Genomic DNA, 26,509 nt, shown 5'->3' on the forward strand with positions numbered 1-26,509 from the left:
CCATTAAAGCTAGAGTCAGTTAGCTTAGCTTAGCATAAAGACAGGGAATGGGGAAACAGCTACAGCCTGGCTCTGTCTGAATCCACCTACCAGTACATTTAAAGCCCACTAATTAACACAATATCTTTTGTAATCCCTAGAAAAAGTGTGAAAACAACATGTTGCAATTTTAAGGAACTGCAGGCTATTTGTTTTTTGGCTCGAAAGTGAATAAGCACTTTCCCAAAAACGAATCCTTTAATTAACCATTTTAGGTTTTCATGTGAACTATGGGTGTATAAAGAGACGATATGTACACATGGGTTCCTTGATGTGATGTCTGTCAAGTCATTTTCGGGAGTTTAGTAAAGTGACATGAGTGGACCGATCGATGAGCTCTGTTAGCGGCTAGTTGTCCTGGCCGCAGACACGCCCAGACTGTACCAACCATACAGTCATGATCTCACACATCTTTAAACACAAATGGAGACTCAGGACGCTTCTGGCAGCGAAGACTGTCCTTTCTGCCAAATAGCAAACAACCACACTGACACGGAAATCCTTCTGAGCGTAAGTACCGACTTCTTACATTCACGTGTAAGAAGTTCAACAACAGTAACCTCTTCCTCTGCCTCCCTCTGTACAGGATGACGAGCTGCTCTGTTTTCGTGACATCCAGCCCGGCGCCACACATCATTACCTCGTTGTTCCCAGGACGCATATCGACAACTGCAAATGTCTCCAGGGGGACGACATACCCATGGGTGACTTACATGTTTACCTTTGACAGTCTGTTAGCAGTTCAATAGACACAGATGAGTCAGCAGCCTGTAATTGATTAACTGGTAAATGTTGCACACATTGTTTGAAACAGTGCCACAGGTCACAATAGGCTATATTACATCACAGTGACATCACAAACCATCCTCTGTGATTACAGGAAACTGTCCTGTGGAACAGGAATAACCTGAACTTGTATGCACTCTTCTCTAAACACACTGAAACTGTGGATGGGACTATCTACTTACTATTATATTATTTTGCATAGTAAATATACTATGTATGGCGGGACCATATTGATGTGATTTGTTTGTTGACAGTGGAGCGGATGGTAGAAATGGGATGGAGTATACTGAAGAAGACTAAGGTCAGCAACCTGGATGACGTCAGGTATTTTAGATTTTGTTCTAAATTATTTAATTTGTTTTTCATGGCATGTTCAAACCCGCGTTGTCTCTGTGCAGGATGGGGTTTCATGTGCCTCCGTTCTCATCCGTTCCCCACCTCCACCTCCACGCTCTGGCTCCAGCCAGCGAGATGAGCTTCAAGTCGCAGCTACGATACGGTCCCCAGACTCACTGGTTCATCACAGTGAGTCATATCCTCAGTACAAATAATAAAACCTCTTTGTTGTCTTCAAATTGTGAATGTATTTAAATTTAAATTAGCTTTTAATTTCTAACAAATAGTATAACCAGTATAACAAGTGATGTGTCTGTGGCGACATTTCCGGAAACAAAAGCAGAATTAATTCTTTATTGTATACACACACAAAAAAAAAATTATAATGCACACAATTATAATTATTGTTATTTTGATTCCATTGTATAATCAAAGTTATTGTTTTGGTGGCCTCCCCCAGCCTCCCTGTACACTGTACAAATGTTATACATTTATGTATAAACCTAATTACACTATTGAGAATACTGCACAAGTTCCTTGTTTTGCTCTGTTGCAGGTCGACAAAGTGCTTTCTCAGTTGAAGACTCGCGGCAAAGTGAAATGATGAAGAGTCTTCTTTTATATTGATGGGTCATCCCGCTTCACTACCTGACTTGACATTTTTATATTAATGAGTTATAATGATGTTTATTCATCCACTCTGTCTGGTGATTTGTGGGGAAAAGTGGGGAAAAAAGGCTCTGTTTTTTAAGTGGAAACTGTAAAACGTTTCCAATAATATATTTTAATAATGGATCCTATAGTCCTATCAAATATAATGTTGTGCAATGAAAAGATAATTACAGCTTTTAGTTTATGTATTATTTATTTAAATTCAAACCTTGAAGACTAACTTGAAAACACGTATATTGATACAGTTGGGAAATGATTTTATTTGTAGTTTTTACAATATTAAGTCAGTATTTATCGGGATGCACAATCATTTTTGATTATTTTTACACGTCTGTTTGTGTATATGAAGTGGATGAATTAAAACAGCTCCTTATGCCTTTGATGTACAGTATTTGTTTCACAACTGATACTCTGGGGTACAATCTGTCTTAAATATGAATATAATTATATATTTGATTTTAATAAAAGCTCCAAATAATGGGATCATCTCTGACAATGTCTTATGGGTTTCAACAATGATGATTACTTTAATAATCACAGGAGACAAAGGGGGCCAATGTACTTCTTTGTTTCTCTGCCAGCACCTATACACAAATGTCTGAACAACACTGTTTGGAAGGAGAACACAGAATTAATTATGAGAACACAAATTACCATGAGAATACTGGAGGTCCTATAGGCCTCAATTCAGAAAACAATGACTCAAAGGGTTTCTTCAGTGTCAGTATTTACTCTTATTATTGCTCAATAACCCATTAGTGCTTCTGATAGCATGTTAGTTGCCAGTGGGTGCATAGATCTCCAAAGGGATTGTTGGCAGGTTTTTGTTTTGTTCTCAAAATATACTACAAGATAAAAAAATCTCAAATTCACTGATTCAAGATGCATTGCTGATTTTAATAACCGTGTCAGTTCTTTCTGTGAGCCACTGGATGTCCCTAGTGTCCCTTGTTTTTTTGTTTTATGAAGAGTAAACATGTACCAATGGGCTTCACAAGCTGACACTCTTTTTTTATTACTTACAGGAACGATTAATTTCAGACTGACATCATCCTGCTGTAATACTGCACTATCTTCATACTGCAGTACATACAGATATGCACATCTGTATTGTTCCTAAAAGCTTCTGTAAAGTATCAATGTATCTCTGTTGTCATTGTGTGTTAGTACTGAGATTGAAAAAACAATAATATTCAAAGACTCGTGTCATCATGAATTTGTCAAAAAATGATGAAGAGGTTGCCCAAAACTATCACGTCTGTCATCACCATGTCAGAGTCTGGGAGAAGCTGTCATACAGATGACATCATCTCTTAGACCAGATGCTTTTCTATCTCACTCATCTGGAACGAACGCACAACTTGTTGGCATGTCATTAAGAAGTCTGAGATAAAATATTGAATTAACAGGTCGTTCATTAAATGCACAAAATGTAAAAAACGTTAAAAAAAGTAATTGCAATAATGCTAACAGCACATCATGACGGCCCCGTCAACAACGTCTGGATAGATAGATGCTACATTATGTATAATATAAGGAGTATTCTGTTTGATTTTGGAGAAACAGTTGTCAGTTGGAGAAACCTCTAATCACACCAGCCGTTGACAACCTGGGACCCTGACTAGATTCTAGACATTCTACGTCATTCCCTTCTATGTTTCTTATTTAAATACACCTGACACTTTCACATTACACTTACATCTCACTTGTTTATAGTACTGTTATCTGTTCGTTTGTGCACTTTATTTTATATTTTCTGTACATTTTATTATGTTCTTACTTTTTTTTTCACGTCGACATGACGCTCTCTCGCTGCTGCGGTGAAGCCCCGCCCCTCCCCTCCCGCCGTCAACAACTGGATTCCAGCTATTTGTATTTTTCGTCAAACTAGCGCTGCTAGCCTGCTAACTATGACCAATTGCTTTCGTAAAAAAACGAGGTAGTCTGTTCGGATAGGCGATTTATTCATTGTTGTCTGCTTAAAACAATCTCCGTCGATATAGCTCCTGTCGATGTGCAGCCCAATGCAAGCTAAAGGACCGACGAAAGCGGATAAATTGCCTTGCACACGGTCCTTCAGCCGCCTGTGAGACCAGCTAACAGCTAACACCGTAGTAGAGATCTCGTTAGCTGGCTGGCTGACAGCTGGTTCGGCTAGCTACCTTTTAGCAGTAACGTAGCTACGATTCACTCCGCGAAACAATGAACTGCCTCTGACATTTGTGAGTATAATCCATGTGTTATGACTTAGTAATATCAAATAACTGAATGCAATTTTTGTAATGAGTCGCTTCAGCGTTGCTCTGCGAAGCTAGCTGCCTGGCTAACCATCGCTTGTTTGTAGCAGCAGCTGCACAGAGCCACGCCTGGGCCCTTTAAATCCCTGTTTGAGGCTGATAACGTTCGGTGTTATTTCACCTGTCAATGTTCAGTTGTACAGCACTGAAAATATCTCCAATGTTTTGGTTTCACAGAGAGGACTGAGGCCCAGTCTGTTGTCACATTGGAGTAAACCAGAGCCCAGAAATAGCAAAGGTGGGACTTAGGTGACTGCGGTGGTGCCATTGAGGATAAGCGGGTGAGCCGTCAGTCGACTTGCCGATGAACCCCTGGTTTTAAACCTGCCGCAGCTGCCAATATGATGCCGGTAAGTGCACACAATCCCTGCTCCCCTGTCATAAATACATGTAATTTACTCACGCATTTATATGTTCAACATCAGTGCCTTAATAACTACTGATTGGGTAGTAGCTTACAGTATCCTCAAGTCTGTTCACGTCAGGTATCATGCTCTCCAGAGGGATAGCTTTACAACTAGCTTTTAATCTGGCTCTGATATATTTGGAAGGGTCTTCATTCACAATGTGAAGGATTGTCATTAGGTTCCTCAGGCTAAAAATATAACAGAATATAGATGAAGAGCACAGTTTGACTCAGACTAACAATGCTCACAAGATTAATATCTGCCCGTATGCCTTTCCCACCAGCTAATCTATAAGTGAGATCACTTCCTACAATGGAAAAGCTTTATTTAATCTACTATTACGTTATCTGTGGACTATTGTATGCTATATCTGCAGCCTCATGACTTAGTTGCAGGACTTATATATTTTTGGCATATGATTGTGGTATCAGAAGTCTGTTTGCTTTGAGCACAAATAATAGAGTATGTTTTCCTGCAAATTTGTGTAGAATTATTCCTGTATATTACAATAGGACAGGTTCATTTCACATATCTAGAACAGTAGGTACCGTAGTAGTAGGAGTAGTAGTAGTTTTCATTCTGTTGTTTTTCCTGGTGTTATTGTTCATCAAGGTCTGTGTCGCAAAGAACAGAATACCTGAATGGTATCACCATCGCAGTCCTGCTTTGTTGGGACCTCTTTTGTTATCTGTTGTGCTGAGAATGCAGTGGTGAATTGTGGGAAAAGTGAACGCAGCCATTCTGGCCTTCAGGGGGGGGGGGGATCATGAACTCAGACGCAGGATAAGTTTACAGTAGGTTCAGCGTAAGGTGTCGCCATAAATGGGAGTGATTCCTGGCCATTCATCTTTCTGATCGTTTGTGCATCACAGTGACATTTGTGTTTGTTGTCAACACAACTTCAGAGAGTTTTCAGGAGTACACGGAAGTCACTGCAGCCGTCGAGTTCTCAGGATCGACTGCGCCGGTTGCCTCTGTTAGACGTTTGCACCCTGTGGCACCAACAGGCTATCAGAGTCAAAGAGCCAGTGGAGCAGAGGAGGCAGCCCCGCACTCGGGTCTCGCGTGACTCCGGCAGCCAATGAGGCCGCGGCAGATCTAGGTCTGTGTGGCTGCGTCGACTAATGCTCTGTTGTTAAGGGGAACCTTTGAGCCGAGTAGATTGTCAAGTAGCATTACTCTCACACAGTGGAGCCGGGCAGAGCTCGACTTACAGCAAATGTAAACATTGCATCTTACTGACGTGTTTTGGAGGTGTGCTGGTTTTAAATGACATCAGCCCAGCCGTCATAGTTATATGATGAAGCGCTTGTTATTAATCAGTAAAATACCGTAAGTTTAATGTATGACTGTTTAACTCCCACCTGTTTAAAACAGCTTGATCTCTGTTATTAGTTGATTATTCTACCTCTCATGCACATTAGTTAGCTTTCAAACAAAGGGACTCGTCCTTTTTTAAACAGAAGAACCTGATACGTTCTCATGCTTTTGTCCAGATTCATATTTTCTCTTCGTCTTCAACAAGCAAATCCTTATAAAAATATGAAATATCAAACCCTAACCCTACCAGACGTATACGCTCTTCTAGATTAGTCTGTAATTGCAAAGCCAGTTTTTTTGTTTTTTTGTTATGGTCTAAAACATTGTGTGCGTGTGTGTGTGAGTAAGTGCATCTTTTTTTTTTATTGCAATGTCTTAAGTTGCTGGCAGTTTTAAGTCAAAGTTTGAGCTCTCAGGAATCAATATTCCGCTCAATCTTTCTTCTTCATTGTGGGTTCCTCTCTGTGAGTAAATGAGTGGCAGGATTTCTGATAGGAATCATCTTTGAATCATCTTACTGGAGATCAGGCCAGCCAAGCATCCCTCTCTCTCCCTCTCAGGAGTTAAATGATAAATGCCCCAATCTCCTCATGATGCCAACTGTAGCTTGATAATGCTGCTAATGATAATGTAGGGTTGACTGTTGGTGCTTTCACAAAATATTGACACCGTGGGATTTCAGATAAATAATCATCAGCATTGTGGATATAACGACTACGTGGGTAACAGCGCGAACAGTCGCCGTATTGTAATGCAGCGTCTAACGCCAGGAAATGACCACACTTATGCCATATTACGATATCTCAGAAACTGTATGTTTCTAGCCAGATACAAGCAGCCCACATACAGTACGAGGATGATCCCCTTCTTGCCTCTACATGGCAGTGCGCTGACCTGCTTGCCAGTCACAGCTGCAGCCAAAGTATTCTCATTAGCAGGGAGTCGCTGGTGTTGCAGCTACTGGCACATCCAGAGGACAATCTTCCAATAGAAGGACTTATCGGCACCCTCCTCCACCACCCTGTGACTCCCCCCCATCTCTCTCACTCTCTCTCTCTCTCTCTCTTACTGTTTGTTTCTCTCTAGCTCACTCTCCCCCCCCCTCCCTCCCTACCTCCCTCCCTGAATTACACATACAGCAAGTGTTTTTTTTTTTCCTCCCAAGTCTCCTCTGCAGCAGTTTTCAAATGCGCGCACCGCTGTCGGTTTCAGAGGTTTTGCTCGGGATGGCGTAAAATAATTAAGTTGCATGCCCGCATGAGCGACGGTGCTACGATGAAGAGGTTTGTGACTATAGTGCTACGCAGCCTCGTTAGCCTCTCCAAGGAAAACCCCATTTGGGCAAAGGAGCACCACCGGCCACCAAAGAAGGAGATCCGGAGGAAACGGAGGGCGGTCAAAAGAGCCAAGACCATGGGCAGACGCAACTTAGTGAGGGCGGTTGGTATTTCTCCAGTGGTCAGTCAGCTGCATCACTGGAGTTTCTCTTTTCTACGCTATGATTTTACGGTATATTTTAGGATATTCGGTGTGGGCTTTTCGGAACAAATTTGTACCGTAGTTATGTTCTCTGATTGGTTAATTGCGTGTCCTGTTGAATTGAACTGTTTTTATATTGTTACAATAGTTCATGACATTTTCTTAGCTGTTGTATTTCTTACATTGAACACTATTGTAAAACATAAATGTGAGTATATGGATGCACAATATTTCCACCATAACTAATTCAAATAGTGGCATCAGTTCAATCTGTATTCAAAGTGCTGTTGTTGATGCCTCGCTGGGCTGCTTTGTGTCCCGTAGTATGTTGTCTTATTATCCAGCTGGGTGCTCTCCAACGTCCCTGAGGGATTAGCAAAGTAATTATCAGTAAAATGTAGACATAACTAGTCCCTTACTTACAACACTCTTTCTGTCCCCCCCCACATTTATTTCTGTTAATGCTCTTGTAGATCAGGTCCCAAAACATTACATCCATTGCTAGTCTGTCGTGGGTTTTAAATACACTGTAAGAAGCAACATGAAGTCATAGATGGATGGGCAGCGTTGCTCCAGCACCCTTTCATCATACATAGTTTCTGAGTTTGGCAAAAATATGAGCCTTAAGCTTCATAATCAGCCGAGTTAAATTTGCAGAGGCTCCCAAGCACAAAGTGATTATACTGTTTCAGTTAGGCTGCTGCAGAAAATGTCAATGAATCACACAGCTGCACAATATTAAAGGGTGAGTCACTTTGTCTCGGAGAAAGTCCCGGAGTAATAATGTATACGTAGCTCAGTGACTAAACTTAGATTTCGTACGATGTGCACTGACAATTATTGTAGCGCTACAAATGCACCCCGAGGCCACACGTACATTTATGCACCAATGGGACTCCATCGGAGCACCTACTCAATGATTCATGTGTAAAACACCTGAAATGCAGCTGTTACATCAAGTAAAATGGTGTTTGGTGGGTCTGATGTATTCCTAGTTGGAGGATTTGGTTCATTGATTAGGTTTGATGTTGTAGACTATGGTTTGACACTGAGCCACATGGAAACAAAGTGTTGTGTATGTGTCTAGATGTCAAGAGTAGGTTAACAGAGCCCTTAAATAGTAGTGCCATGAGCACAAACTGTGAAAGCTAAAGGTTAAAAGCAAACTACTGAAATACAGGGAACTCAGGTTCCAGCTGAACTCGAGATAAAAATCTTCTCTTTTCAAACTTTTACGTCCATTTTGAACATCCCTCCAAACTCTTGGCTTTGCTGTAGACATATTCTCCATTCTGGCTCTCTGCACTTTAATTAGTGGTCTCTTCACAGTCCTGTTTATCTGTCGTGAATGACTCAAAAAGTGAGGCCTGTCACATGAACCAGGAAGGCACACCTTAACCCCCCCCAGAGTGCCTTGTGCCACAGAAAACAATGAAAACCTGGCAGTTGGGGAAAAACACACCGTAGATGTGCTGTGACACTGTGTTTTTGAGTTTTGCTTTTCCTCATTGAATTATTGTAGCAAAGAAGTCAAAGATTATGTGGACTGGTCGAAACCAGGCAGATGGAAACATCAAAGTAATTAAAATATCCTTCAACATAACAGAGTTTCCTGGCTTATATTTCTCTCTTATTTGTGTATAAAGCACTTGAGAGGAAGTTATTATGGCTTTATTCAACCAAGATGTTGACTAATCATACGATCCACATACTAGATGTCCCCCCCCCCCCCACACATTTTACATCCTACATGCCTGACAGATGTATTTAACCCAGAGAGTCAATACTTTGCAGTCACACAATCTTCTTAGATATGTTTTAATCAACTTAGAGCATCTGGATTTGGGGATTTCTGTTGCTTTCATCCTTTTAGGGGTAACATTGGACATGTAGTGTGTGTGTGTGTGTGTGTGTGTGTGTGTGTGTGTGTGTGTGTGTGTGTGTGTGTGTGTGTGTGTGTGTGTGTGTGTGTGTGTGTGTGTGTGTGTGTGTGTGTGTGTGTGTGTGTGTGTGTGTGTGTGTGTGTGTGAGAAATCAAGCGTCTGTCTGCTGACTAGTCTAAAAGGAAAATGTAATTACATCTGTAGGAGCCATTAGTTACGTCTGTGTATTTATCTCTGTTTATATTGGTAGCGTCCCTCAAGTTGACCACGGGTGGATTAGTGTGGCAGGTAAACTCTATATGGGTCAAATATGCTGACTTATTAATTGCATTATTAAGTCTATAAAATCCCCATTACATATTGATTGATGTCGGAAAAGTGTTTATTTTGAATATACAAACTCAAAATTCAACCAACTAGGCCTAGAGTTGATTTACAGAAAAGTCATGCCTATATCACAATCAGTACTTTATGGATGAGTCCAAAGGACATCCGTATATAGGTCATATCATATACATTGCTGTCACTTTGCCTCGTCCCCTTACTAGTCGGCTGAGGATGTAGACCTGTTGTCTGATAGCTGCAGGTACAAACGAGCGCTTGCAGCCCTCTGAACACTCTCAGCTGATTGCTTGAAGATGCTGCATTTAGGACGAGGTTCATTTCAGTCCTCATCGTGTCCTCCGGCTCCAATCTGTTACATTTAGCAGCTCACATTTACGAGGAGATATTTAGGATAGTTTCCTCAGACATCCATTGACTCAACTTGTCCTAAAAGTTGTTTCTTGAGAACTTAGAAAGTGTGTTATCTCTGCTATCTCTACAGCTTCTACTGTTGTGGGAGTAGGTACAGGAGCATGTGGGGGCTTGTGCTGCTATGTCTTTCCTCCCAGGCTGAACGGTCTTCAACGCGATGGCAGGCCGTAATCATAGTAAACAGAAACGTGGCAGGCACAGACATGAGTCCACCAGCAGCTCAAACTAACAGTCGGTGCTGGTGGGCAGCAAAATGTCGCATCAGCAGACTGGGCTTTGTCCTTTTAACCGCAACATCAGACAATGACATATTTTCAAACGGAGCACATTCACATGTGATCCCATCTTTAAGTTTAATCTGCCACTGTGTTTTAATGTCTTGCACTGTATTCCTCTTTCAGATGATATTGACGGTGTACCTCAGCGATGGAGAACAGGCGGTGACCGAGGTGCCCATCACCCCCGAAACGACGTGCCGCGATGTCGTCGAGTTCTGCAAAGAGCCCGGCGAGAGCGGCTGCCACCTGGCTGAGGTCTGGAGAGGCAACGGTAAGAAGGGGTCGAAAAAGCGAGCTCTTATTTTCTTGGGTGGGTGTCGCCAGTAATGCGTGAAACATGAAACTGCATTATCACCGAGCTTTGACACTTCACTTTACAGGCACAAGAGTTTAATTATAAGAAGCAGTAGCCTTTAGCCTTCCTCATTAATGTGAAAACAAGAACTTCATTACAGAAAGTTCAGTTGGTGAGCAGAAGATCCTGGAGGAAGATAAGGTAGTAGATAAGGCAGAAGTTTCACACCCTCAAAGAGAATAAAGCTATTATCGCACTACAATAATATAACGCGTGTTGGTATAGTCCACAGCACTGTCACAACAGATTCTACTCGGTCCAAACGTTTCGCTCCCATCACCACAGTCGTGCTGACACACCCGGTGTTATCAGCATTTTTTTGCTGAGGGGCCACTCCCCTGTTGAAAACAACATCCCAGCCAAACGGCTTTATTAACCCACGTTACGCAACCGTGTTCGGCTGGCGCCTCACAATGCAGCCGTCTGCCCCCGAAACCTCCTAAAACCTCTCTGTCTTTGTCTCCGACTCTTTGTCGCTCGATGCCCACAGAGTGCTGTCCTCTTGAAATGTAAAAAGTAGTTATTCATCAATCTCAGTGGTCCCAGATATTGTAGGGATATCATCACTTTTATTTCATGTTGATTTCATTCTGAAAACAACACACAGACACATGACACCATCAAGTAATAACAATACATTTTATTTAATGGCACCGCAAAGGTCGATTTAGATCAAATCTGTTTTGACAAATCTTAACTTTTCTGTCTCTGTAGAGCGAGCGATCCCCTTCGAACACATGATGTATGAACACTTGCAGAAATGGGGGCCTCGGAAACAAGAAGTAAAGTTCTTCCTCCGGCACGAAGATTCACCAACGGAGAGCAGTGATCAAGGTGCGTGTTGTCGCAGTCTCCTCGTGTCGGGAGGTTTTTCTGCTCTGTGTGGAGTCTCTAACGAGGATGGAGGAGGGAGGAGGGAGGAGGGAGAAGTCAAGGCAACACCTGACGCCTGTTCCAGCTGGCTGCTCGGCTATGGACGCTGGTATTTAGGGCTTTACCAAAAGACTATTATACGTTCAAACTGAGCTTCTATTGAGGTTTTTGATTCGTGCTTCAGTTGTGTGAAACATGAGCGGTGCTCCACTGCTGAATGAGTGTGTGTGTGTATATATATAGGGATACAGTTGCCAAGTCTTTATCTGCAGATATGCAGGTTTAAACATGCAAATAATGCATCAATAGACGTTGTGAATGGAGCTTTGAATCATCTGTACGTCCCTTCTGTTGTCAGTCAATGTTGTTTGATGAAATTTAATTGATGCTTGACGGGGCATGTCAAAGGAATCTAACATTGCCCCATTTTCACACACACACACACACACACACACACACACACACACACACACACACACACACACACACACACACACACACACACACACACTGCATGACTTGAATCTTTTTTTGCACATGTGTTTGGGTGGAGTATAGCCACGAAAACATCCAGGTGTAAAAGGCATCCAAGCTTAAAATCAATCACTGAGACCTGCTCTGCACATGATCAGATACTCACTGAGGCACATTAATACTGTGTGCACACGCGTGGACATATAAAGGAAGTACAGAGAAACAAACTCATTCTGGGGAGATCCTGATCTGATTCATATTTGATTTAAATGTGGAACCTGACTAAGAAAGTGTATTTTTGCAGCAAAGGTGCCGTCAGGATATCTGGTGATTTCTTTTTTTAGAAGAATAGCAGAAGTGGGGTTCTTTTTATAATCTCTTCCTGTGATGTTTTAATCATTTACTCTCATCTTTCCATCAAGCATTTCTTCAAAAAGAGTTTGAGTTCGGTGGCTTTAGTCAGCAGTGCCTGGCCTAGCTCTTAAATGTTTCTGTCATGACCAATCATGTCAGGGAATTTTGAAACTATTCTTGACAACGGTTGTTGCCTCTGAATCTGTGTGTGTGTGTGTGTGTGTGTCTCTGCCCTGCCTGTCTTTGTGATGGAGACTGTTTCTTTTTTGCAGGGAGTCAGCAGTCTCAGGATCAGACAAGTCGCAGAAGTGGAAACACCGGAGAGAAGCACAGTGAGAACGGGGTGAGACGTCATTAGTTTTATCTAAATTATGTTAAAATAGAAAATGTACTTTTACGGAACGAACCAGGTCCACAGGCCGTCGTGAGATCCCTCAGCGTAGCTGCACAATTTGTACGCCATTTGTACACCAGTGTTTGAGGGTAACATCACAGACACTGGTGATACAGACATGCTCCGTGTCCACAGAGTATTTCCCCGTCAGGTGTCCCCGTTGTTGTGCATGTTGAGCTCTATAGCTTTAGGATGTGTGTTCTAGAAAATACGAATGACTCTGATAAAGAGCAGCCTCTGGCATCCTTTCTCTCTCTCTCTCCGACCATCTGTCCCAGATTTCACAAAAGCAAAGTGTTGCGGTCAAGGAATCGTAACTAATTCAACCTCAAGGGTGGAGGGAAGAATCCAGCGCAGCAGGAAGTAGAGGGGTTGTTGTTTTTTGTTTTCAAAAAAAGATTGTAGCACAAGAGCACCCAGAGGCTATTCCTGCTATTATCCGAAAACCCTCCAAGTTGTGACTCTGAGGAAGTATCATACGATAATATATATATATATATATATATTTACAGATCTAGAAATCTGCGATTGTTCAACTCTCTGCCGGCATCATGCTACTAACCTATAAAACCCCCACCAAAGCACTGTCGGTTCTATGTTATCAGCTGCACGGTTGGCTCTGCTTAACCTCCCAAGTGCCGAGGCTCAGTTGTGTCCGAGTTTCTTCCTGATATCTGATTTAGAGGATTATATCAGTCGGCCTGCCGGATGATATAACGGGCCCTAAGAGGATCATTGCTTTGGCTTTTTCCACGGGCTGCTGCCCAAACCCCCCCGGGGGGCTTCCTCTCCACCACGCAGCGCTGATCCTCCTCTGAGAGCGACGCTGCCTCGTAAAGAGCAGAGGGGGCCTCAAGGGAACGCTTCCACCGTCGCACGCATTCTCAATACTTTTTTTTTTAAAGTCACAATTTTAGCATCCAGACTTGATGATGATGATGATGACAGCTTCTTGGCAGTATTGAGACTTCTCATTTCCTTTGCACAGAGCTGAAATGATAAGCCAACAAAAAAAAAAAATGAATCTGCAGCTATTTTGGCAATCAATCGCACATCGTTTTTTAAAGCAGAAATACCAACGATTCTCTGATTCCAGCGTCTCGAGTGTGAGAACGTGCTGCTTTTCTTCACCATGCATCACCGCTGACTGACTGTGTGTTGGCTTTCGGACTTTTGGTCAAACAAATAAAGCAATTGGAGAACTTTTCTCAATTTTTACCTACATCAATTGATCAATATATTAATCAGTAATAACTATAATTATTATATTCCTATCTCTATATATGCTTATGTCAATTAGATGATTAGTTGGTCTATAGAACGTCAGATAATAGTTAAAAATCACAATTTCCTAATTCAAAAACACTGAGAAATGAATGACAAGATGAATCTATTATCAAAGGAGTAGAGTTTTTATTTCCGTTGATCAAATCAAATAATCAGCTCTTACAAAGTTCTTTGCTCTTCAGAACATGAATAACTCTGTTCTTTTACTCTGGAACATTATCCCGATGATTATTTTTATTAATAGGATCATTTGAGCCATAATCATGGATTGCTCTCCATTCCAGATCTGCACTAATCTATACAGTAGTCGGAGCATCAGTGAGGCCGAGGCTGCTCTCCTTCCCGGTCTGCTCAGTTGGGTGTTTCTTCAACTCCCTCTTCATCACTGTCTGAGGGCGTGTGTGTCTGTTTCTCCCTCGGGTGAATCCTCACCGATGCAGTTGCCTCAGTGCATTTGAGCGTGCATGTGTGTGTGTGTGTGCCAGTGGCTTCCCTCGCTTTCTACATCTCGAGTTCGATTGAGTCATCCCCCCCCCCCCCCCTCTGAATCTTCCCAGACACACTCGTATCTAAATGCCAGGTAGGAAAACACTGTGTGAGTCACACGGACAAAGCTAACGCGGTGTCCGTGCCAAATTGTCTTTTTAAGAGACGAGATGATGCACGACGCGTATCGCTAAAGTCAAATTGTTCCCAAAAAGAAGCATGTTTTATTCAGACAACACGAGTCACAAAATGTCTGCCTGTTCTACTCGAGTGAGAGCAGTGCATGCAATATTCTTGTGTGGATTTAATTCTATTATCTGTTTGTCTTCATCCTCTCCATGCCTCTCACCGATCTCACCTTTTTTTAAGAAGCTCCCTTTCTGAACCACCGTTCTTTCCTGCGTCGTCTCCTCTTTGAACACACTTCCTAAAGGCAAAGACTTGGAGCACTTCAGTGTGTCAGTATTTCGGTTTAGAGGACTGTACTCCCTCTCAGGGTGCTGTGTTATTGAAGAGCAGTCTGCCGGTGTGTTGACGGCAGCAGCTGCTTTTAGGAAGTTCAGAAGTCTGTAGAACGATAGTTTGGGGAAAAACTGAGTATTTCATTGAAAATGTTTATGGAGGTGAATCTCTAGTAAAGCCAGTTCTACTCTTACGTCTACTAGCTTGGTTTACATTATATATATAAACCCTATACCTTTTTATATGTATTAGTTGCGTAGTGTCTTTTCTCGCTACAGTTCCAGCTGAAAGGATTAGTCGATCAACAGAAAAGCCAGAGAGCTGAACTCTGCTGTGTTTGAGCCTCTGGCTGCTGAAATCAGAAATCTTTTAAAACCATTTCTGCAAAAGGCCTTTTGCGTCACTTGTTTCTTTATTCTTATGTAACGTTTTTAGCTCATTTTTATGCACTTATTGACTGCATATTTGTCTTTAAAAGTGCTATTTCATCAAGTATCCGTTCCATAAATGTCACAAAGATTCATGACACTACATGGGATCTCATGTTCTCCCAAATACCTTTTAGATGTTTTCGGTACTGAAATATAACTGTTCACCTTCTAGCTTTAGCTCACAGCTTCTAAATGTTGTTGTTCTGACTTGTGGAAGAGCTAGCTTATTGAACAAAATTGACATTTAAATAGTTTTTTATCCTCATGAATGCAAACCTTCAGTGGTGTTTTAATATTATAGAAGCCCTCAACAAGCATTTACTGTTTGAAATGTTTGCAAGCCTTTATGTGTCATCAGTCCATGTTCAGATTTCAGTGTGTTGTTGACCGATTATTGTGTGTGTGTGTGTGTGTGTGTGTGTGTGTGTGTAGGTGGGGAATCAGCGCGTGGAGCTCACGCTGTCAGAGCTGCAGGAGATGGCCACGCGGCAGCAGCAGCAAATCGAGGCTCAGCAGCAGATGCTCGTCGCAAAGGTAAGGCCTTGTCTTCGTTATTTTATCTGAATATGAATCATCCCGCTGAACATTGTTCTTTCATTGGAAATATGCTTCTTAATATTCCTACTGGGGAACATTAGAGGGCACGCTGTCCGCTACACGAAGAGGCTCACCACAAACTGCAGTATCTTCCTGATTTAAATTGTTAAATCTGAAGCACTGCCTCAGAATTATGTGAAAAATGATGTCAGAAAATGTGCCATTCCTTGGGCCTAAATGCTATGTTCCCATGCTGGGATTAGCCCACAAAATATGTTTGCCATTCAAGATGTTTTCTGCGTTAGATGACTAAGACGAGACAATCACTTTTGCAGTAACTTGGCCGAGAGACATGGCAGACTATTCGCTGAAGCCCGACCAATCAAAGCGCGCCATCTTTCACATTTTGCGTCGCGTACTGAGGTGATCGGTAAGATGTCCGATATTCTGACCTGTAAGTCTGAGACACAGAACTGGGCGTTAGTTTCAAGGCCAAGCAAGTTCAGCACACAGCCTCTTTAAAGAGAAGATGAACTCCTGTTGCACCACTGTGATCCAAAGAGGCCCACCATGACCTTAAACTGGGGCAAACCGTTATGTAACAAATGAGATGGGAGGCAGAATGAGTCACTGTGCTAGGACTGTCCAGTTTGTCAGAATTCATACTTCATACCATCTTTATTGAAACTCATGCACAAACATTGCTGTGTTTACTCAAGCGTGTAGATTATGCATGATTTTGAAGACCGAGGACGCTACTGTTCTCACATCGGTTACAAAAAGGAGCTGTCATCTTGCAGTGGGAGGAAATAAGAACCTTCACACAACCAGTCAACCAGTCAACCAGTCAACCAGTCAACCAGTCTACCAGTGCACCAACTCAAGTCTGACCGCCGCGCTTGTGGTGTGCCGATCAGTCAAGACCAGTCATGCACGATGAAGCCCACGCTGTAGACCCGCAGACAGACTTATTTATTGCCTTTTGTTGTGGTGTCTCAGAAGTAGGCCCACATGAAGCCCTGCAGTCATTTGGAAACCTGGGGCTGTCATTTCCTATTTTAGGACCTGAACTGGAGCAGTTCTCAGTTGGACGGAGAGATGAAGTCATCTGACCCTTACTTCAGACAGCCTTGACACAGCACAGCATTTCATTTAGTGCATACAGTAGAGCGATTTAGCCTAGTTTCAGGGTACGTCTGCCACGGAGATATCTTGTAAGCTTTTGTGTGGCGCTTTGCTGGTTTTAGCATTGAGACGGCTCGCTCTGTTGGATGCAGTATGACGTCCGTTTTTGCACATTGTTTGTTTTCCCGTCGCCTATGAAACGTCCGTCTCTTGTCTGGTCCTCTGAAGGAGCAACGTTTGCGCTACCTGAAGCAGCAGGAGCGTCGTCAGCAGCAAACCGTTTCTGAGAGCGAGAAGCTGCAGAAGCTGAAGGAGCGCGTGGACAGCCAGGAGGCAAAGCTCAAGAAGATTCGGGCGATGAGAGGCCAGGTGGACTACAGCAAGGTCATCAACGGCAACCTGTGTATGTATACCTTCAGAATATACATCATTTACTAACCCATGCAGTTGTATATTTAAATCTAGTCACATCTAGAGCTAGGAAGAAAGATTGAGCTAACTCGCTAATTTGAAAGACACGTAGGTTACAAATGATGTGGTTTCTTTATTCCTCTCATCCAGCGGCAGAGATTGAGCAAGTCAGCGGCCTGTTCCAGGAGAAGCAGGTCGAGTTACAGTCAGCAGTGCTGAGGGTTGAGCAGCTCAGCCTCCAGCTGGAGGACCTGCGGAGGGGAAAACTCAACGGCATACAGACCGCCCTGGGGGGCCAAGTATCCGGCACTGCTGCCTTGGAGCTCCGTAAACTCTACCAGGAGCTTCAGGTACTAGTAGTAGAAATAAGTGCTTTTTTTATGTTCGACTGTGTTTGCTTTACCCCTGGCGACAGTGACGGCGGTATCTATTGTCGTAGTGAATCTATACGTGCGTTTGCGTCCGCACAGATCCGGAACAAGCTGAACCAGGAGCAAAACAGCAAGCTGAAGCAACAAAAGGATCTTCTCAACAAACGCAACATGGAGGTGACGCTCATGGACAAGCGCATCAGCGAGCTGCGGGAACGCCTCTACAAGAAAAAAGCTGAGGCACGTCAAAAAGAAAACCTTCCTGTAAGACTAAGAGCGCTCAACACTTCTCCTCATTCAGACTCTTTTTGGTGGAAATGCTTCTGACAAAAGCCCCCTCTATGAGGAAAACTATTTACTTTAAGAAATCATTTCTACTGACTCGTGTCATATATTATATACCTCTCCTGATATTTGAATCTTTTCTGACTCTTATAGCTCAACAAAGCCAACGGGCCTCCCTCTCCCCAGCCAGCTGCTGGTACTCTGGGCCGTGTTGCTGCTGTTGGGCCCTACATCCAGGTTCCTGTACCGGGTCGACAGGAAGGAGGCTACACCATACCCGCTGATCCCCTGAAGCCTCAGACTCTGGGTGTTAATAACCAGGCCAACCACGGCCGCACCAAGTCAGGTTGGTTGAAACCCATAAAATGACAATTGCAGTGCAGAATGCATTTCACTTTAAAACACAACTGTAGCAGTGGAAACCAGGTGATGCATTATATGTTTTCAATGAAGATTTAAAGTTTCTTGTATTTTTTTGTGCCCTCATTAAGAAAGCAGGAACATGGTCACGGCCAGTTAGACGAAGCAGAAGAGAGGATAGTGTCTGGATTCAGTTACAGAGTAGATTTGGATACATGTCGTCCCAGAAGCTTTACTACACTTTTAACACATCCTGCATGTCTGAAATTAGTTTTCTTCCTACCTGACTTCTCCGTTTAATTCTCTGTCTGCACTTGATTTCATTTTTCCTTCCTCTCTAACCTCTCTCTCTACCTGTGTTGTGTACACTGTGGTTCCCTCTCCTCTCCTCCTCTCTCATGTGTCGGTGCTGTCCTTTTTTTCTTTGTGCTGTCTTTCTGTCTCACTGGGTGTTGGGGTGGGGGTGGTGGGCAACTCTTCCTGGGGCAGACGGTGTGCGCAAGCCTCCCGGCCCTTGGAAGGTGTCTGATTTAGACATCGTTGTGGACCCGGTACCCCCGGCCCCTCCAGAATCACACCCGGGCACCGGAGCCTCCACTGGCTCTGACGGCACGTCCCGTGAGTGCACAGCGCTGCATTAACGAGGGATGGCACCTACTGAACCTTCTCCCTCGTGCACTGACTAATATCATAGTCGGTTTGATTGGCGACGAATTAAAGATGATCAAAATAAGCTCTGCCCAATCCCGCCTCGAGCCTCCTACGGTGTCATCACCGATCGATGTTTCTGCACTCCGCAAAACAAACTCACTGTAAAGGTAATGGAGCAGATTTTCTCCACCAGCTCACATGCACAGCTGGGGAATCTGAGGAGGAGACGAGCATCTGTGCCTGCTTAACATGAACAATGGCCGACTAATGGAAGCATCCTTGTTTGGCATCCTTAAGCTCTCCTGCCAGTGCAGCGTTGAGCCAGTTCTTTCTCTAAACTGGCGAGAGCAAATGTTGACTTTTCATTCGGAGTGTTTCCTCTGTTGATTGGCTAATGACGTCAGAGTAGTGTGGGGTGCCATCTTGAAACACTTTGCTGCCATCTGCAGAAATGTGACGCTCTTAATCGTAGCTGACATAAAGCCTCGTAAGAGGAAAGTGTCACTGACAGAGCACCGCCGATCCCCGTCTGCGTTGGTGCACTTCTGAGAAGGTTCAATGAGTCGAGTGCCTCGTAAAATATACACGCACAAGATATTTGGGCTTTGTTCTAACTTTATAACATCCCCCAGCCTGCCTAACCTCAACCATCGCTCCACATTCACACGACAACCGAGCTGTGAGAATCACTTTAGTTGTCAAACACTTAACATGCACAAGGAAGTTAACTTGTGCATGTTAAAATGTCATCGGATTGACTCCAGCTGAGACCCAGTTCAAGCTGTTTCCTTTTAGACTCCTGTAGTGTCGGTAGAACTGCTTCATAATTACTGTAATTAATCTAAGAAAAGACTGGAAGCTGCTTCTTAAACAGATTTCCCAATCGGTCCCATTAATGTAGATCTACTTTATTGTTTGTTTATTTAAAGTTCCCTTCGGTACTAAAAAGAATATTGGAAATCTGAAAAGCCATAATTAACTTTTGAGACTTTTTTGGGGTCTGTAAAGAGTCGGTTATTGTAATATTAATTGTGTCACAACTATCGCCGTTGTTTTGTTGTGTCTTCTTTTTCTATCTTCTTTCTTTTCAACCTATACTTGCATCCTTTTTATACTTTACATATATTTTTGTCTTGGAGACAAACAGTACTTGCAGTCCTTGAATCTTTAGTTACTCTTTACCAAATGTTACTAAAGAAAAAAGAAAAAGAAGCAAAATACAAGTACGCAGTAGCAAAACACTAATGCAGATCCATTCATCGCCATCATTGCTTTGAAGTGAAGGCTCAGGATTTTCTTCCTATTGATCAACAGTTCCTCTTGCAACATGTAGTGTGTGCTGTTTTTGATCAACTTAACTTTAAGAAGAAAGTAGGACAACTTGCAAATCCTTTGTGCAAGAAATACAGACACTTTGTAAAAATATAAACATTTCCCCCCGAAAAGTCACCTTGTAGAAGATTTCTGTCTGTGGGAAAGTTCTTATTTTACGGCCAAGGTGTGTGTGTATTACCAGTGTTACAAGTAAATGGTACATCAAACTTTTCCCTTTACGACAGAGCAATTGGCAACAATCAGTGTGTTTTTAAATGTCTCTTAATGGTGTCTGGTTAATAGGATGGGCTTCTCAAAATCCTGAACCCTCCGTTAAATACCAGTCCTAGGTCAAAATGGTACAGATATGTGTTCTTGAAATACTCATATTCCACTTTATGTGGTTAATCGCACAAAGTTACATATTTCAAACGTTACCATTTAGACCTACCTCTGGTGGATATGCTTTGTCACTACCCTGAGTCGTTTCTCATACCACCTCAATCACTTGTTGCTCTTTTGCAACACACTTACTGTGTCCTGTTTGTTCCCCAGCTAATGATACAGGTTGGCCTACTTTAGGCAAGACCAACACATCTCTAAAGCCTCCTGAGAGACGAGACTCAGGGGCCGATACTCAGGGCAAGAGCCCTACCTCAGGCTCCCCCGTCACTCCGAGTGCAGAAAAGGTTCGTCCTCTTTCTTCTCATCCGTCCAGAGTCTGTAGCTATTAATCACGTCTATAAGAAAAATGTTTTATGTGAGATTGTGCTAGAGATGAACTGTCATTAGTTCTAATGTCTCTGCAAGAAATAATTTGTTCCCATTGCTTCTTCCCAGGTGCTTGACTCCAAAATGGCTGTGTCCTCCCCTGCCATATCCAAGCCCCAGCCGCCTCCCTATGGCTCCCACCTCATCCACGCAAACTCGGCCAGCTCCTTGGAGCGGCGCAAGGACGTGCCTCCTCTTCCTCCTCCTCGCCCGCTCCCAAACCCGCCGGCTCCTGCTTGGCCCCGCGTCCCCCCCTCCACAGGCTCGTCCTCCCAGCAGATCCAGCAGCGGATCTCGGTGCCGCCAAGTCCCACCTACCAGCCCAATGCGCCGCTGTTCCCTCCCGGGCTGAGCGAGCGACTGGACCCCCCGCCCGCTGTGGCGGTACGCCCCTTTATCCCAGACAGAGGATCGCGGCCTCAGTCGCCCCGAAAGGGCCCCCCCACCATGAACTCCAGCTCCATCTATCACATGTACCTCCAGCAGGCAGCGCCAAAGAGCCAGCCACTCAAGCCTGCTCTCAAAGCAGGTAAGAGCTGGGTTTGGAGAGATGTTGTGTCTCTTTCAATATTGCTGCTACTTGCTACTAGATCCAGTTTTGTCTTCTTCGACAGAAATTAAGAAAACAATGTTTTAAGTCAAGCCTGACGTTGCCTTACACATAAAAGAATAATCCCAGTCTCTTCCACGCAGTGAGGCAATCTGCTAATTAATTAAAAACTGATCGTAGATCAGTATCTGTATATGTATCGGCATTAAGAAAGCCGGATCGGTGCATCCCTAGTAAAATTACCTAAAAGTAAAATTACCTAAAAGTAGCTGTAAGTCAGATCGGTAGTCTAACATGTATGTTATGTAAATGTTTGACATTTTAGACTGCAGACTATCTAACCCATCGATACGTTTTTGGCAGGTGAATCAATGATAATCCCACTCTCTCTGTTCCTCTCTAGTATATGGGAAGCCTGTCCTCCCCTCCAGCTCGACTCCCCCCTCGCCTCTCCCTTTCGTCCAGGCCGGAGGGGCCTTCCCGTTGCTCCAAGGCCACCCGGGGGGTGAGGACGCTTTGGACGGAGAATTTGACGATCACGATTTCTTCCAGCACCACCCGGAGCCCTCAGCGCCTCCTCCCAGTGTGGAGAACATCCCCCGACCACTCAGCCCCACTAAGCTCACGCCCATGGTGCACTCCCCGCTGCGCTACCAAAGTGACGCCGATCTCGAGGTGCTCCGCAAAAAGCTGGCCAACGCTCCGAGACCGCTCAAGAAGCGCAGCTCCATCACAGAACCGGAGGGCCCCAGCGGACCCAACATCCAGAAACTGCTCTACCAGAGATTCAACACTCTAGCGGGAGGCATAGAGGGAAATGGAGTCGGCGGATCAGGAGGTGGCACCGGTGCGGGTAACGGAACGCCATTTTATCAGCCAGCTAATCCTCCCGCATATCTGGGAGGCGACTCAGACAACGGTAACCTCCACTCTGAGCCACCGCCACCAGGGGCGGAGGAGCCGGGCTCCGAGGCTCCACCTCCATCTACGGACCCCAACGACAACGAGCCGCTGCCCTCGCCACCAGAGCTGGATCCTGAGGACGCAGAGGACGACAACAATAACAACATGGGAGGCTCTGAGGCGTCGCTGCCCAGCCCCGTGCCGGAGGTGACCACTCCAGAGGAGAGCGGCACAGGGGTCTCGCAGCTCCTGGTGAGAGATACGCCTACATAACAGTATTTAAGGAGAGATTTCAAATAAACAAACTAACGTCTCCTTTCTGTTCACAGGACAAGCGCACAAACCTGAAGAAGCCGAACTCTGAGCGCACCGGACACGGCTTCAGGGTGAAGTTCAACCCTCTGGCCCTCCTGCTGGACGCCTCGTTGGAGGGAGAGTTTGACCTCGTCCAGAGGATCATCTATGAGGTATGTCACGACTGTGTGAGTATACTTTTGATTTATTTGCAATTGCACGCATTTGGGGACAAGCACTCATCTTTTCATCTGGGTCTTTCTTTCTTTTTTTCCCTCAGGTGGAAAATCCGAGCACTGCCAATGACGAGGGCATCACACCTCTGCACAACGCAGTGTGTGCAGGACACCACCACATAGTCAAGTTCCTGCTGGATTTTGGGGTGAACGTCAACGCTGCAGACAGTGATGGATGGTGAGTGATGACTAAAGAAATGTAGTTCAGGTTGTACATTATGTTTATTTTCCTGTTTGTCTGAACAGGACTCCGCTCCACTGCGCTGCCTCCTGCAACAGCGTTCATCTCTGCAAGGTGTTGGTGGAGTCGGGGGCGGCCATCTTTGCCAGCACCATCAGTGATGTGGAGACTGCTGCAGATAAATGCGAGGAAATGGAAGAGGGTTACATCCAGTGCTCCCAGTTTCTATACGGTGAGAAACAAGCCATCAACACGTAGCAAATGGGCCCCGGTACTGTAATGCATCTTAGTGTTGGTTTTAACATTTTAAGATGGGTTTGTCTGTAAAGATACTGGTGTGATATTGACAGCCTGTTTTTGGACATTCTACTGCAGGTGTTCAAGAGAAGATGGGTGTAATGAACAAGGGGACCGTGTACGCTCTGTGGGATTACAAAGTTCAGAACCAGGACGAGCTGGCATTCGGCGAGGGGGACGCCATCACCATTCTGCGACGACAGGACGACAGCGAAACGGAGTGGTGGTGGGCGCAGCTTGAGGACAACGAGGGCTACGTGCCCCGCAACCTGCTGGGGGTAAACAACTAAATATATTAACTGTCACATTTCTCCAGTGTCTTGTTTGTTTATCCTTATTATTGACTGAAGAGCTGAAGTCAGTAGTGGTTTATTTGACGGGCAGCAAACTAATTGCCAACTATTTTGATATGTTTGAATTGGTTATTTGACTTTCATATGCTTAGATGCCATTGGTTGTTGTTGGTATTCTGTTAAATTTAAAAGGATTCTGACAAATGAGAGAGAGAGAGAGAGAGAGAGAGAGAGAGAGAGAGAGAGATCAGTGTCAAGTACATACCAGCAAACGTCACGTTAACCATCTCTCCTGTTTGTGTTCTTTGCAGCTCTATCCTCGGATCAAGCCTCGTCAGCGCTCCCTGGCATAGTGTCTCACTCCACTGACCAGCTGAACTAGGAACAAAACCAAGAGCAGAGAACAATGGGGCCTGGTGCTCTGTCTTCCCCCCCCGTGGCCATAACCCCCCCCCCCCCCCCCCCCCGGCCTTGTGCTTCTCACAAAATCCTCTTTTTTTTCTCTGAAGCAATGGCCACCAAAGTCTCAACACACATATTTACAGAAGCACACACACATACACAAGCACTCCAAAGGCTCTTAAACCACTCCATCCTGATCCCGCTCTCTCTCTCTCTCTCCTCCCACCTTTCAACCTATTGCTCCGTCATCGTCCCGACATGATTCACCCCGATTCCGTGTCCGCTCTGTATCCGACATCGACTCGAAGAATAAAACACTAACCCGCGTCTCAGTATTTCTTGCAGTGTTCACACTTCTCCCGCCGTGAGTTCTGTGGTGGCACTGGTTGCATGACACTAAATGGGGACTGGAACGATCAGCCCTCGTGGTGAGACGACGACGATTGTTGTGAAATTGACTTTGAATTTGATCCCCTTGCACGAAAAACAAACAAACACAGAAAAATGTGCTCTGTGTTTGATTTCGCTGTCTAACCACCAAAGATGAATATAGATTTGAACAATTACCCTCCAATCAGTAGTTCCTTCTAGATATCGTCATGATTCAGAAAGGAAAATGTTGTTGAGTATTAACTACACGGGCCAGTCCGAACAAATCAAACGTATTAAAGCAAAGATGAATATAGATTGTCACATTGTCATGAACATCATTTTGAGACTTGTTTTTTTTCATTCAGTGTCATCTGTTCAGAATCTGGATGCAGGGTAATCCAGATGTTTCTGTTTTATGGGATTTCAAGATCTATTAAGCTGTGTGAAAAATACTGAGTCTGTATGTTTAGTGATCTGAACGAATGCTGCAGTTTCCGAAAGATACTGTGATGGAAATAATCAACAAACAGTATTTTGCTTTACCAAAAAAAAGGTTGATTGAGAAGCTGTGACTAAGAGTGTGTCTAAAAAGGTACAAATGTCAAATATATCTTAATTTGGGTATTTAGGGATTTGGCAAAAACAAGTTGTTTTAAATTCCACAGTGGTGAGGCTCCACAGCTCGTTCTTGATGGTGTTATTGGGACATTCTTGCTAATTTCAAGTCCTTAACAGTCTGTATAGTCATTTCAAACATTTACATTAAGTTGGTCCTCACATCAAAGATTCATTCATTCATTTTTTCTGACTTCTGGCACCTGATTAGATTTCACGTTTAACTTGACAACATAGCAAGACCAGGAATTGCAAATACTGAATGAAGTCCAGACACTGTGCCTCAAAACCACTGAAATCATCAGCCAAACCATAATACAAACTTTGTTTACCACATTAGAAGTTAACACTCAATATCAATAACCTAGTTATTTTGTTCCACCAGCTGCTGAGCATGTCTCTGGACATCTAATGCTGCAGGTATTTTTCTGTGGCTGTGACAAACCCCACTTGAAACACTTAATCTCAGGACCACCATGGTGCTGCTGACACTGTTCCACCACTAAACTAGTGATCATATTTCTATTTTTATCTCTACAAACATCACCTTCATTTGAGCGGCGTACTAAACAAAAACACAGTACAAAATTGGAAAAAATCTCTCTCAGCGACGGGCAAAAAAATGATTGATGGATGAAGAGAAGGTTTATTATGTCTGAAATGTAAATCTACCTCAGACATCATAACCTTCTCCCAGTTCTGTTCCTCCAGCCGCCCCTCTTTCAGGTATTCACCATTCCAGTAACACTCATAACATGTGTTATCACGTCATTGAACATCTAGAGTCCATCAACTTGTTCTGAGCCTCGAGTGTTATGCCAAGTGTGCTAGTGGCCCAGGCTCCACATGGCTTAATCTGTACATAGTGTGAGGAGACGTGCTATATGTTTGCTGTATGGACAAGTGGGCTTTCTGTATGAACGCTGTACTCGCAGATTGAATTATGTAAATGTGAAGAATAAAACAGAAGCTCTGGCATGACTGATGTCTTTCAGTGTTGCATCAGCAAAACAATGTTACATTTTAGGAATTGTGAAAATATTGTGAATGTTTCTATAATAACACGGCCATGAATGATTTACGGAGAAGCAGCGGTGTCTTAAGATATTTTACTTTAAAATGTAATCTTATAAAATGTAGTTTTTAAATAAACCCAGTTGTTGGAAGGAGAT

The 26,509-nt window shown here is 43.8% G+C and overlaps 2 protein-coding genes across 4 annotated transcripts; both read left to right on the plus strand.

Annotated features, from left to right (window-relative positions):
• Positions 1-417: 417 nt before the first annotated feature.
• On the plus strand, positions 418-2,316 carry LOC306711453 (adenosine 5'-monophosphoramidase HINT3-like). 2 transcript variants are annotated; one of them, XM_079180412.1, is made up of 5 exons: positions 418-549; positions 626-743; positions 1,080-1,149; positions 1,224-1,350; positions 1,718-2,316. In XM_079180412.1, the coding sequence occupies exons 1-5, from the start codon at positions 463-465 to the stop codon at positions 1,763-1,765; spliced, it is 450 nt and encodes a 149-aa protein (XP_079036538.1). In that variant the 5' UTR covers positions 418-462; the 3' UTR covers positions 1,766-2,316. The 2 variants fall into 2 exon arrangements, with proteins under 2 accessions (XP_079036538.1, XP_079036539.1); XM_079180413.1 differs by having other exon boundaries at positions 1,080-1,126.
• A 1,396-nt stretch (positions 2,317-3,712) lies between these two features.
• ppp1r13bb (protein phosphatase 1, regulatory subunit 13Bb) lies at positions 3,713-25,940 on the plus strand. Of its 2 annotated transcripts, none has more exons than XM_079180165.1 (18): positions 3,713-4,055; positions 4,308-4,480; positions 10,377-10,524; positions 11,323-11,442; positions 12,582-12,652; positions 15,802-15,903; positions 17,260-17,434; positions 17,593-17,792; positions 17,913-18,077; positions 18,252-18,444; positions 20,979-21,112; positions 21,264-21,723; positions 22,148-22,899; positions 22,977-23,129; positions 23,222-23,355; positions 23,424-23,590; positions 23,734-23,933; positions 24,260-25,940. In XM_079180165.1, exons 2-18 carry the CDS (start codon positions 4,472-4,474, stop codon positions 24,299-24,301), a joined length of 3,225 nt encoding a protein of 1,074 aa, XP_079036291.1. In that variant the 5' UTR covers positions 3,713-4,055; positions 4,308-4,471; the 3' UTR covers positions 24,302-25,940. The 2 variants fall into 2 exon arrangements, with proteins under 2 accessions (XP_079036291.1, XP_079036292.1); XM_079180166.1 differs by having other exon boundaries at positions 22,977-23,114.
• The last annotated feature ends 569 nt before the right edge of the window (positions 25,941-26,509 follow it).

The sequence above is a fragment of the Pholis gunnellus genome (assembly GCF_910591455.1).
Source record: "Pholis gunnellus genome assembly, chromosome: 19".
Lineage (NCBI taxonomy): Eukaryota > Metazoa > Chordata > Actinopteri > Perciformes > Pholidae > Pholis > Pholis gunnellus.

Excerpts from the sequence above, each read along its gene's own strand:
- LOC306711453 (XM_079180412.1), top strand. The coding sequence starts at position 463 with ATGGAGACTCAGGACGCTTCTGGCAGCGAAGACTGTCCTTTCTGCCAA. Across the intron at positions 744-1,079 it reads GGGGGACGACATACCCATGG|TGGAGCGGATGGTAGAAATG; the intron begins GTGACTTACATG and ends GTTTGTTGACAG. Across the intron at positions 1,150-1,223 it reads AGCAACCTGGATGACGTCAG|GATGGGGTTTCATGTGCCTC; the intron begins GTATTTTAGATT and ends GTCTCTGTGCAG.
- ppp1r13bb (XM_079180165.1), top strand. Across the intron at positions 10,525-11,322 it reads TGAGGTCTGGAGAGGCAACG|AGCGAGCGATCCCCTTCGAA; the intron begins GTAAGAAGGGGT and ends CTGTCTCTGTAG. Across the intron at positions 23,591-23,733 it reads GTGCTCCCAGTTTCTATACG|GTGTTCAAGAGAAGATGGGT; the intron begins GTGAGAAACAAG and ends ATTCTACTGCAG.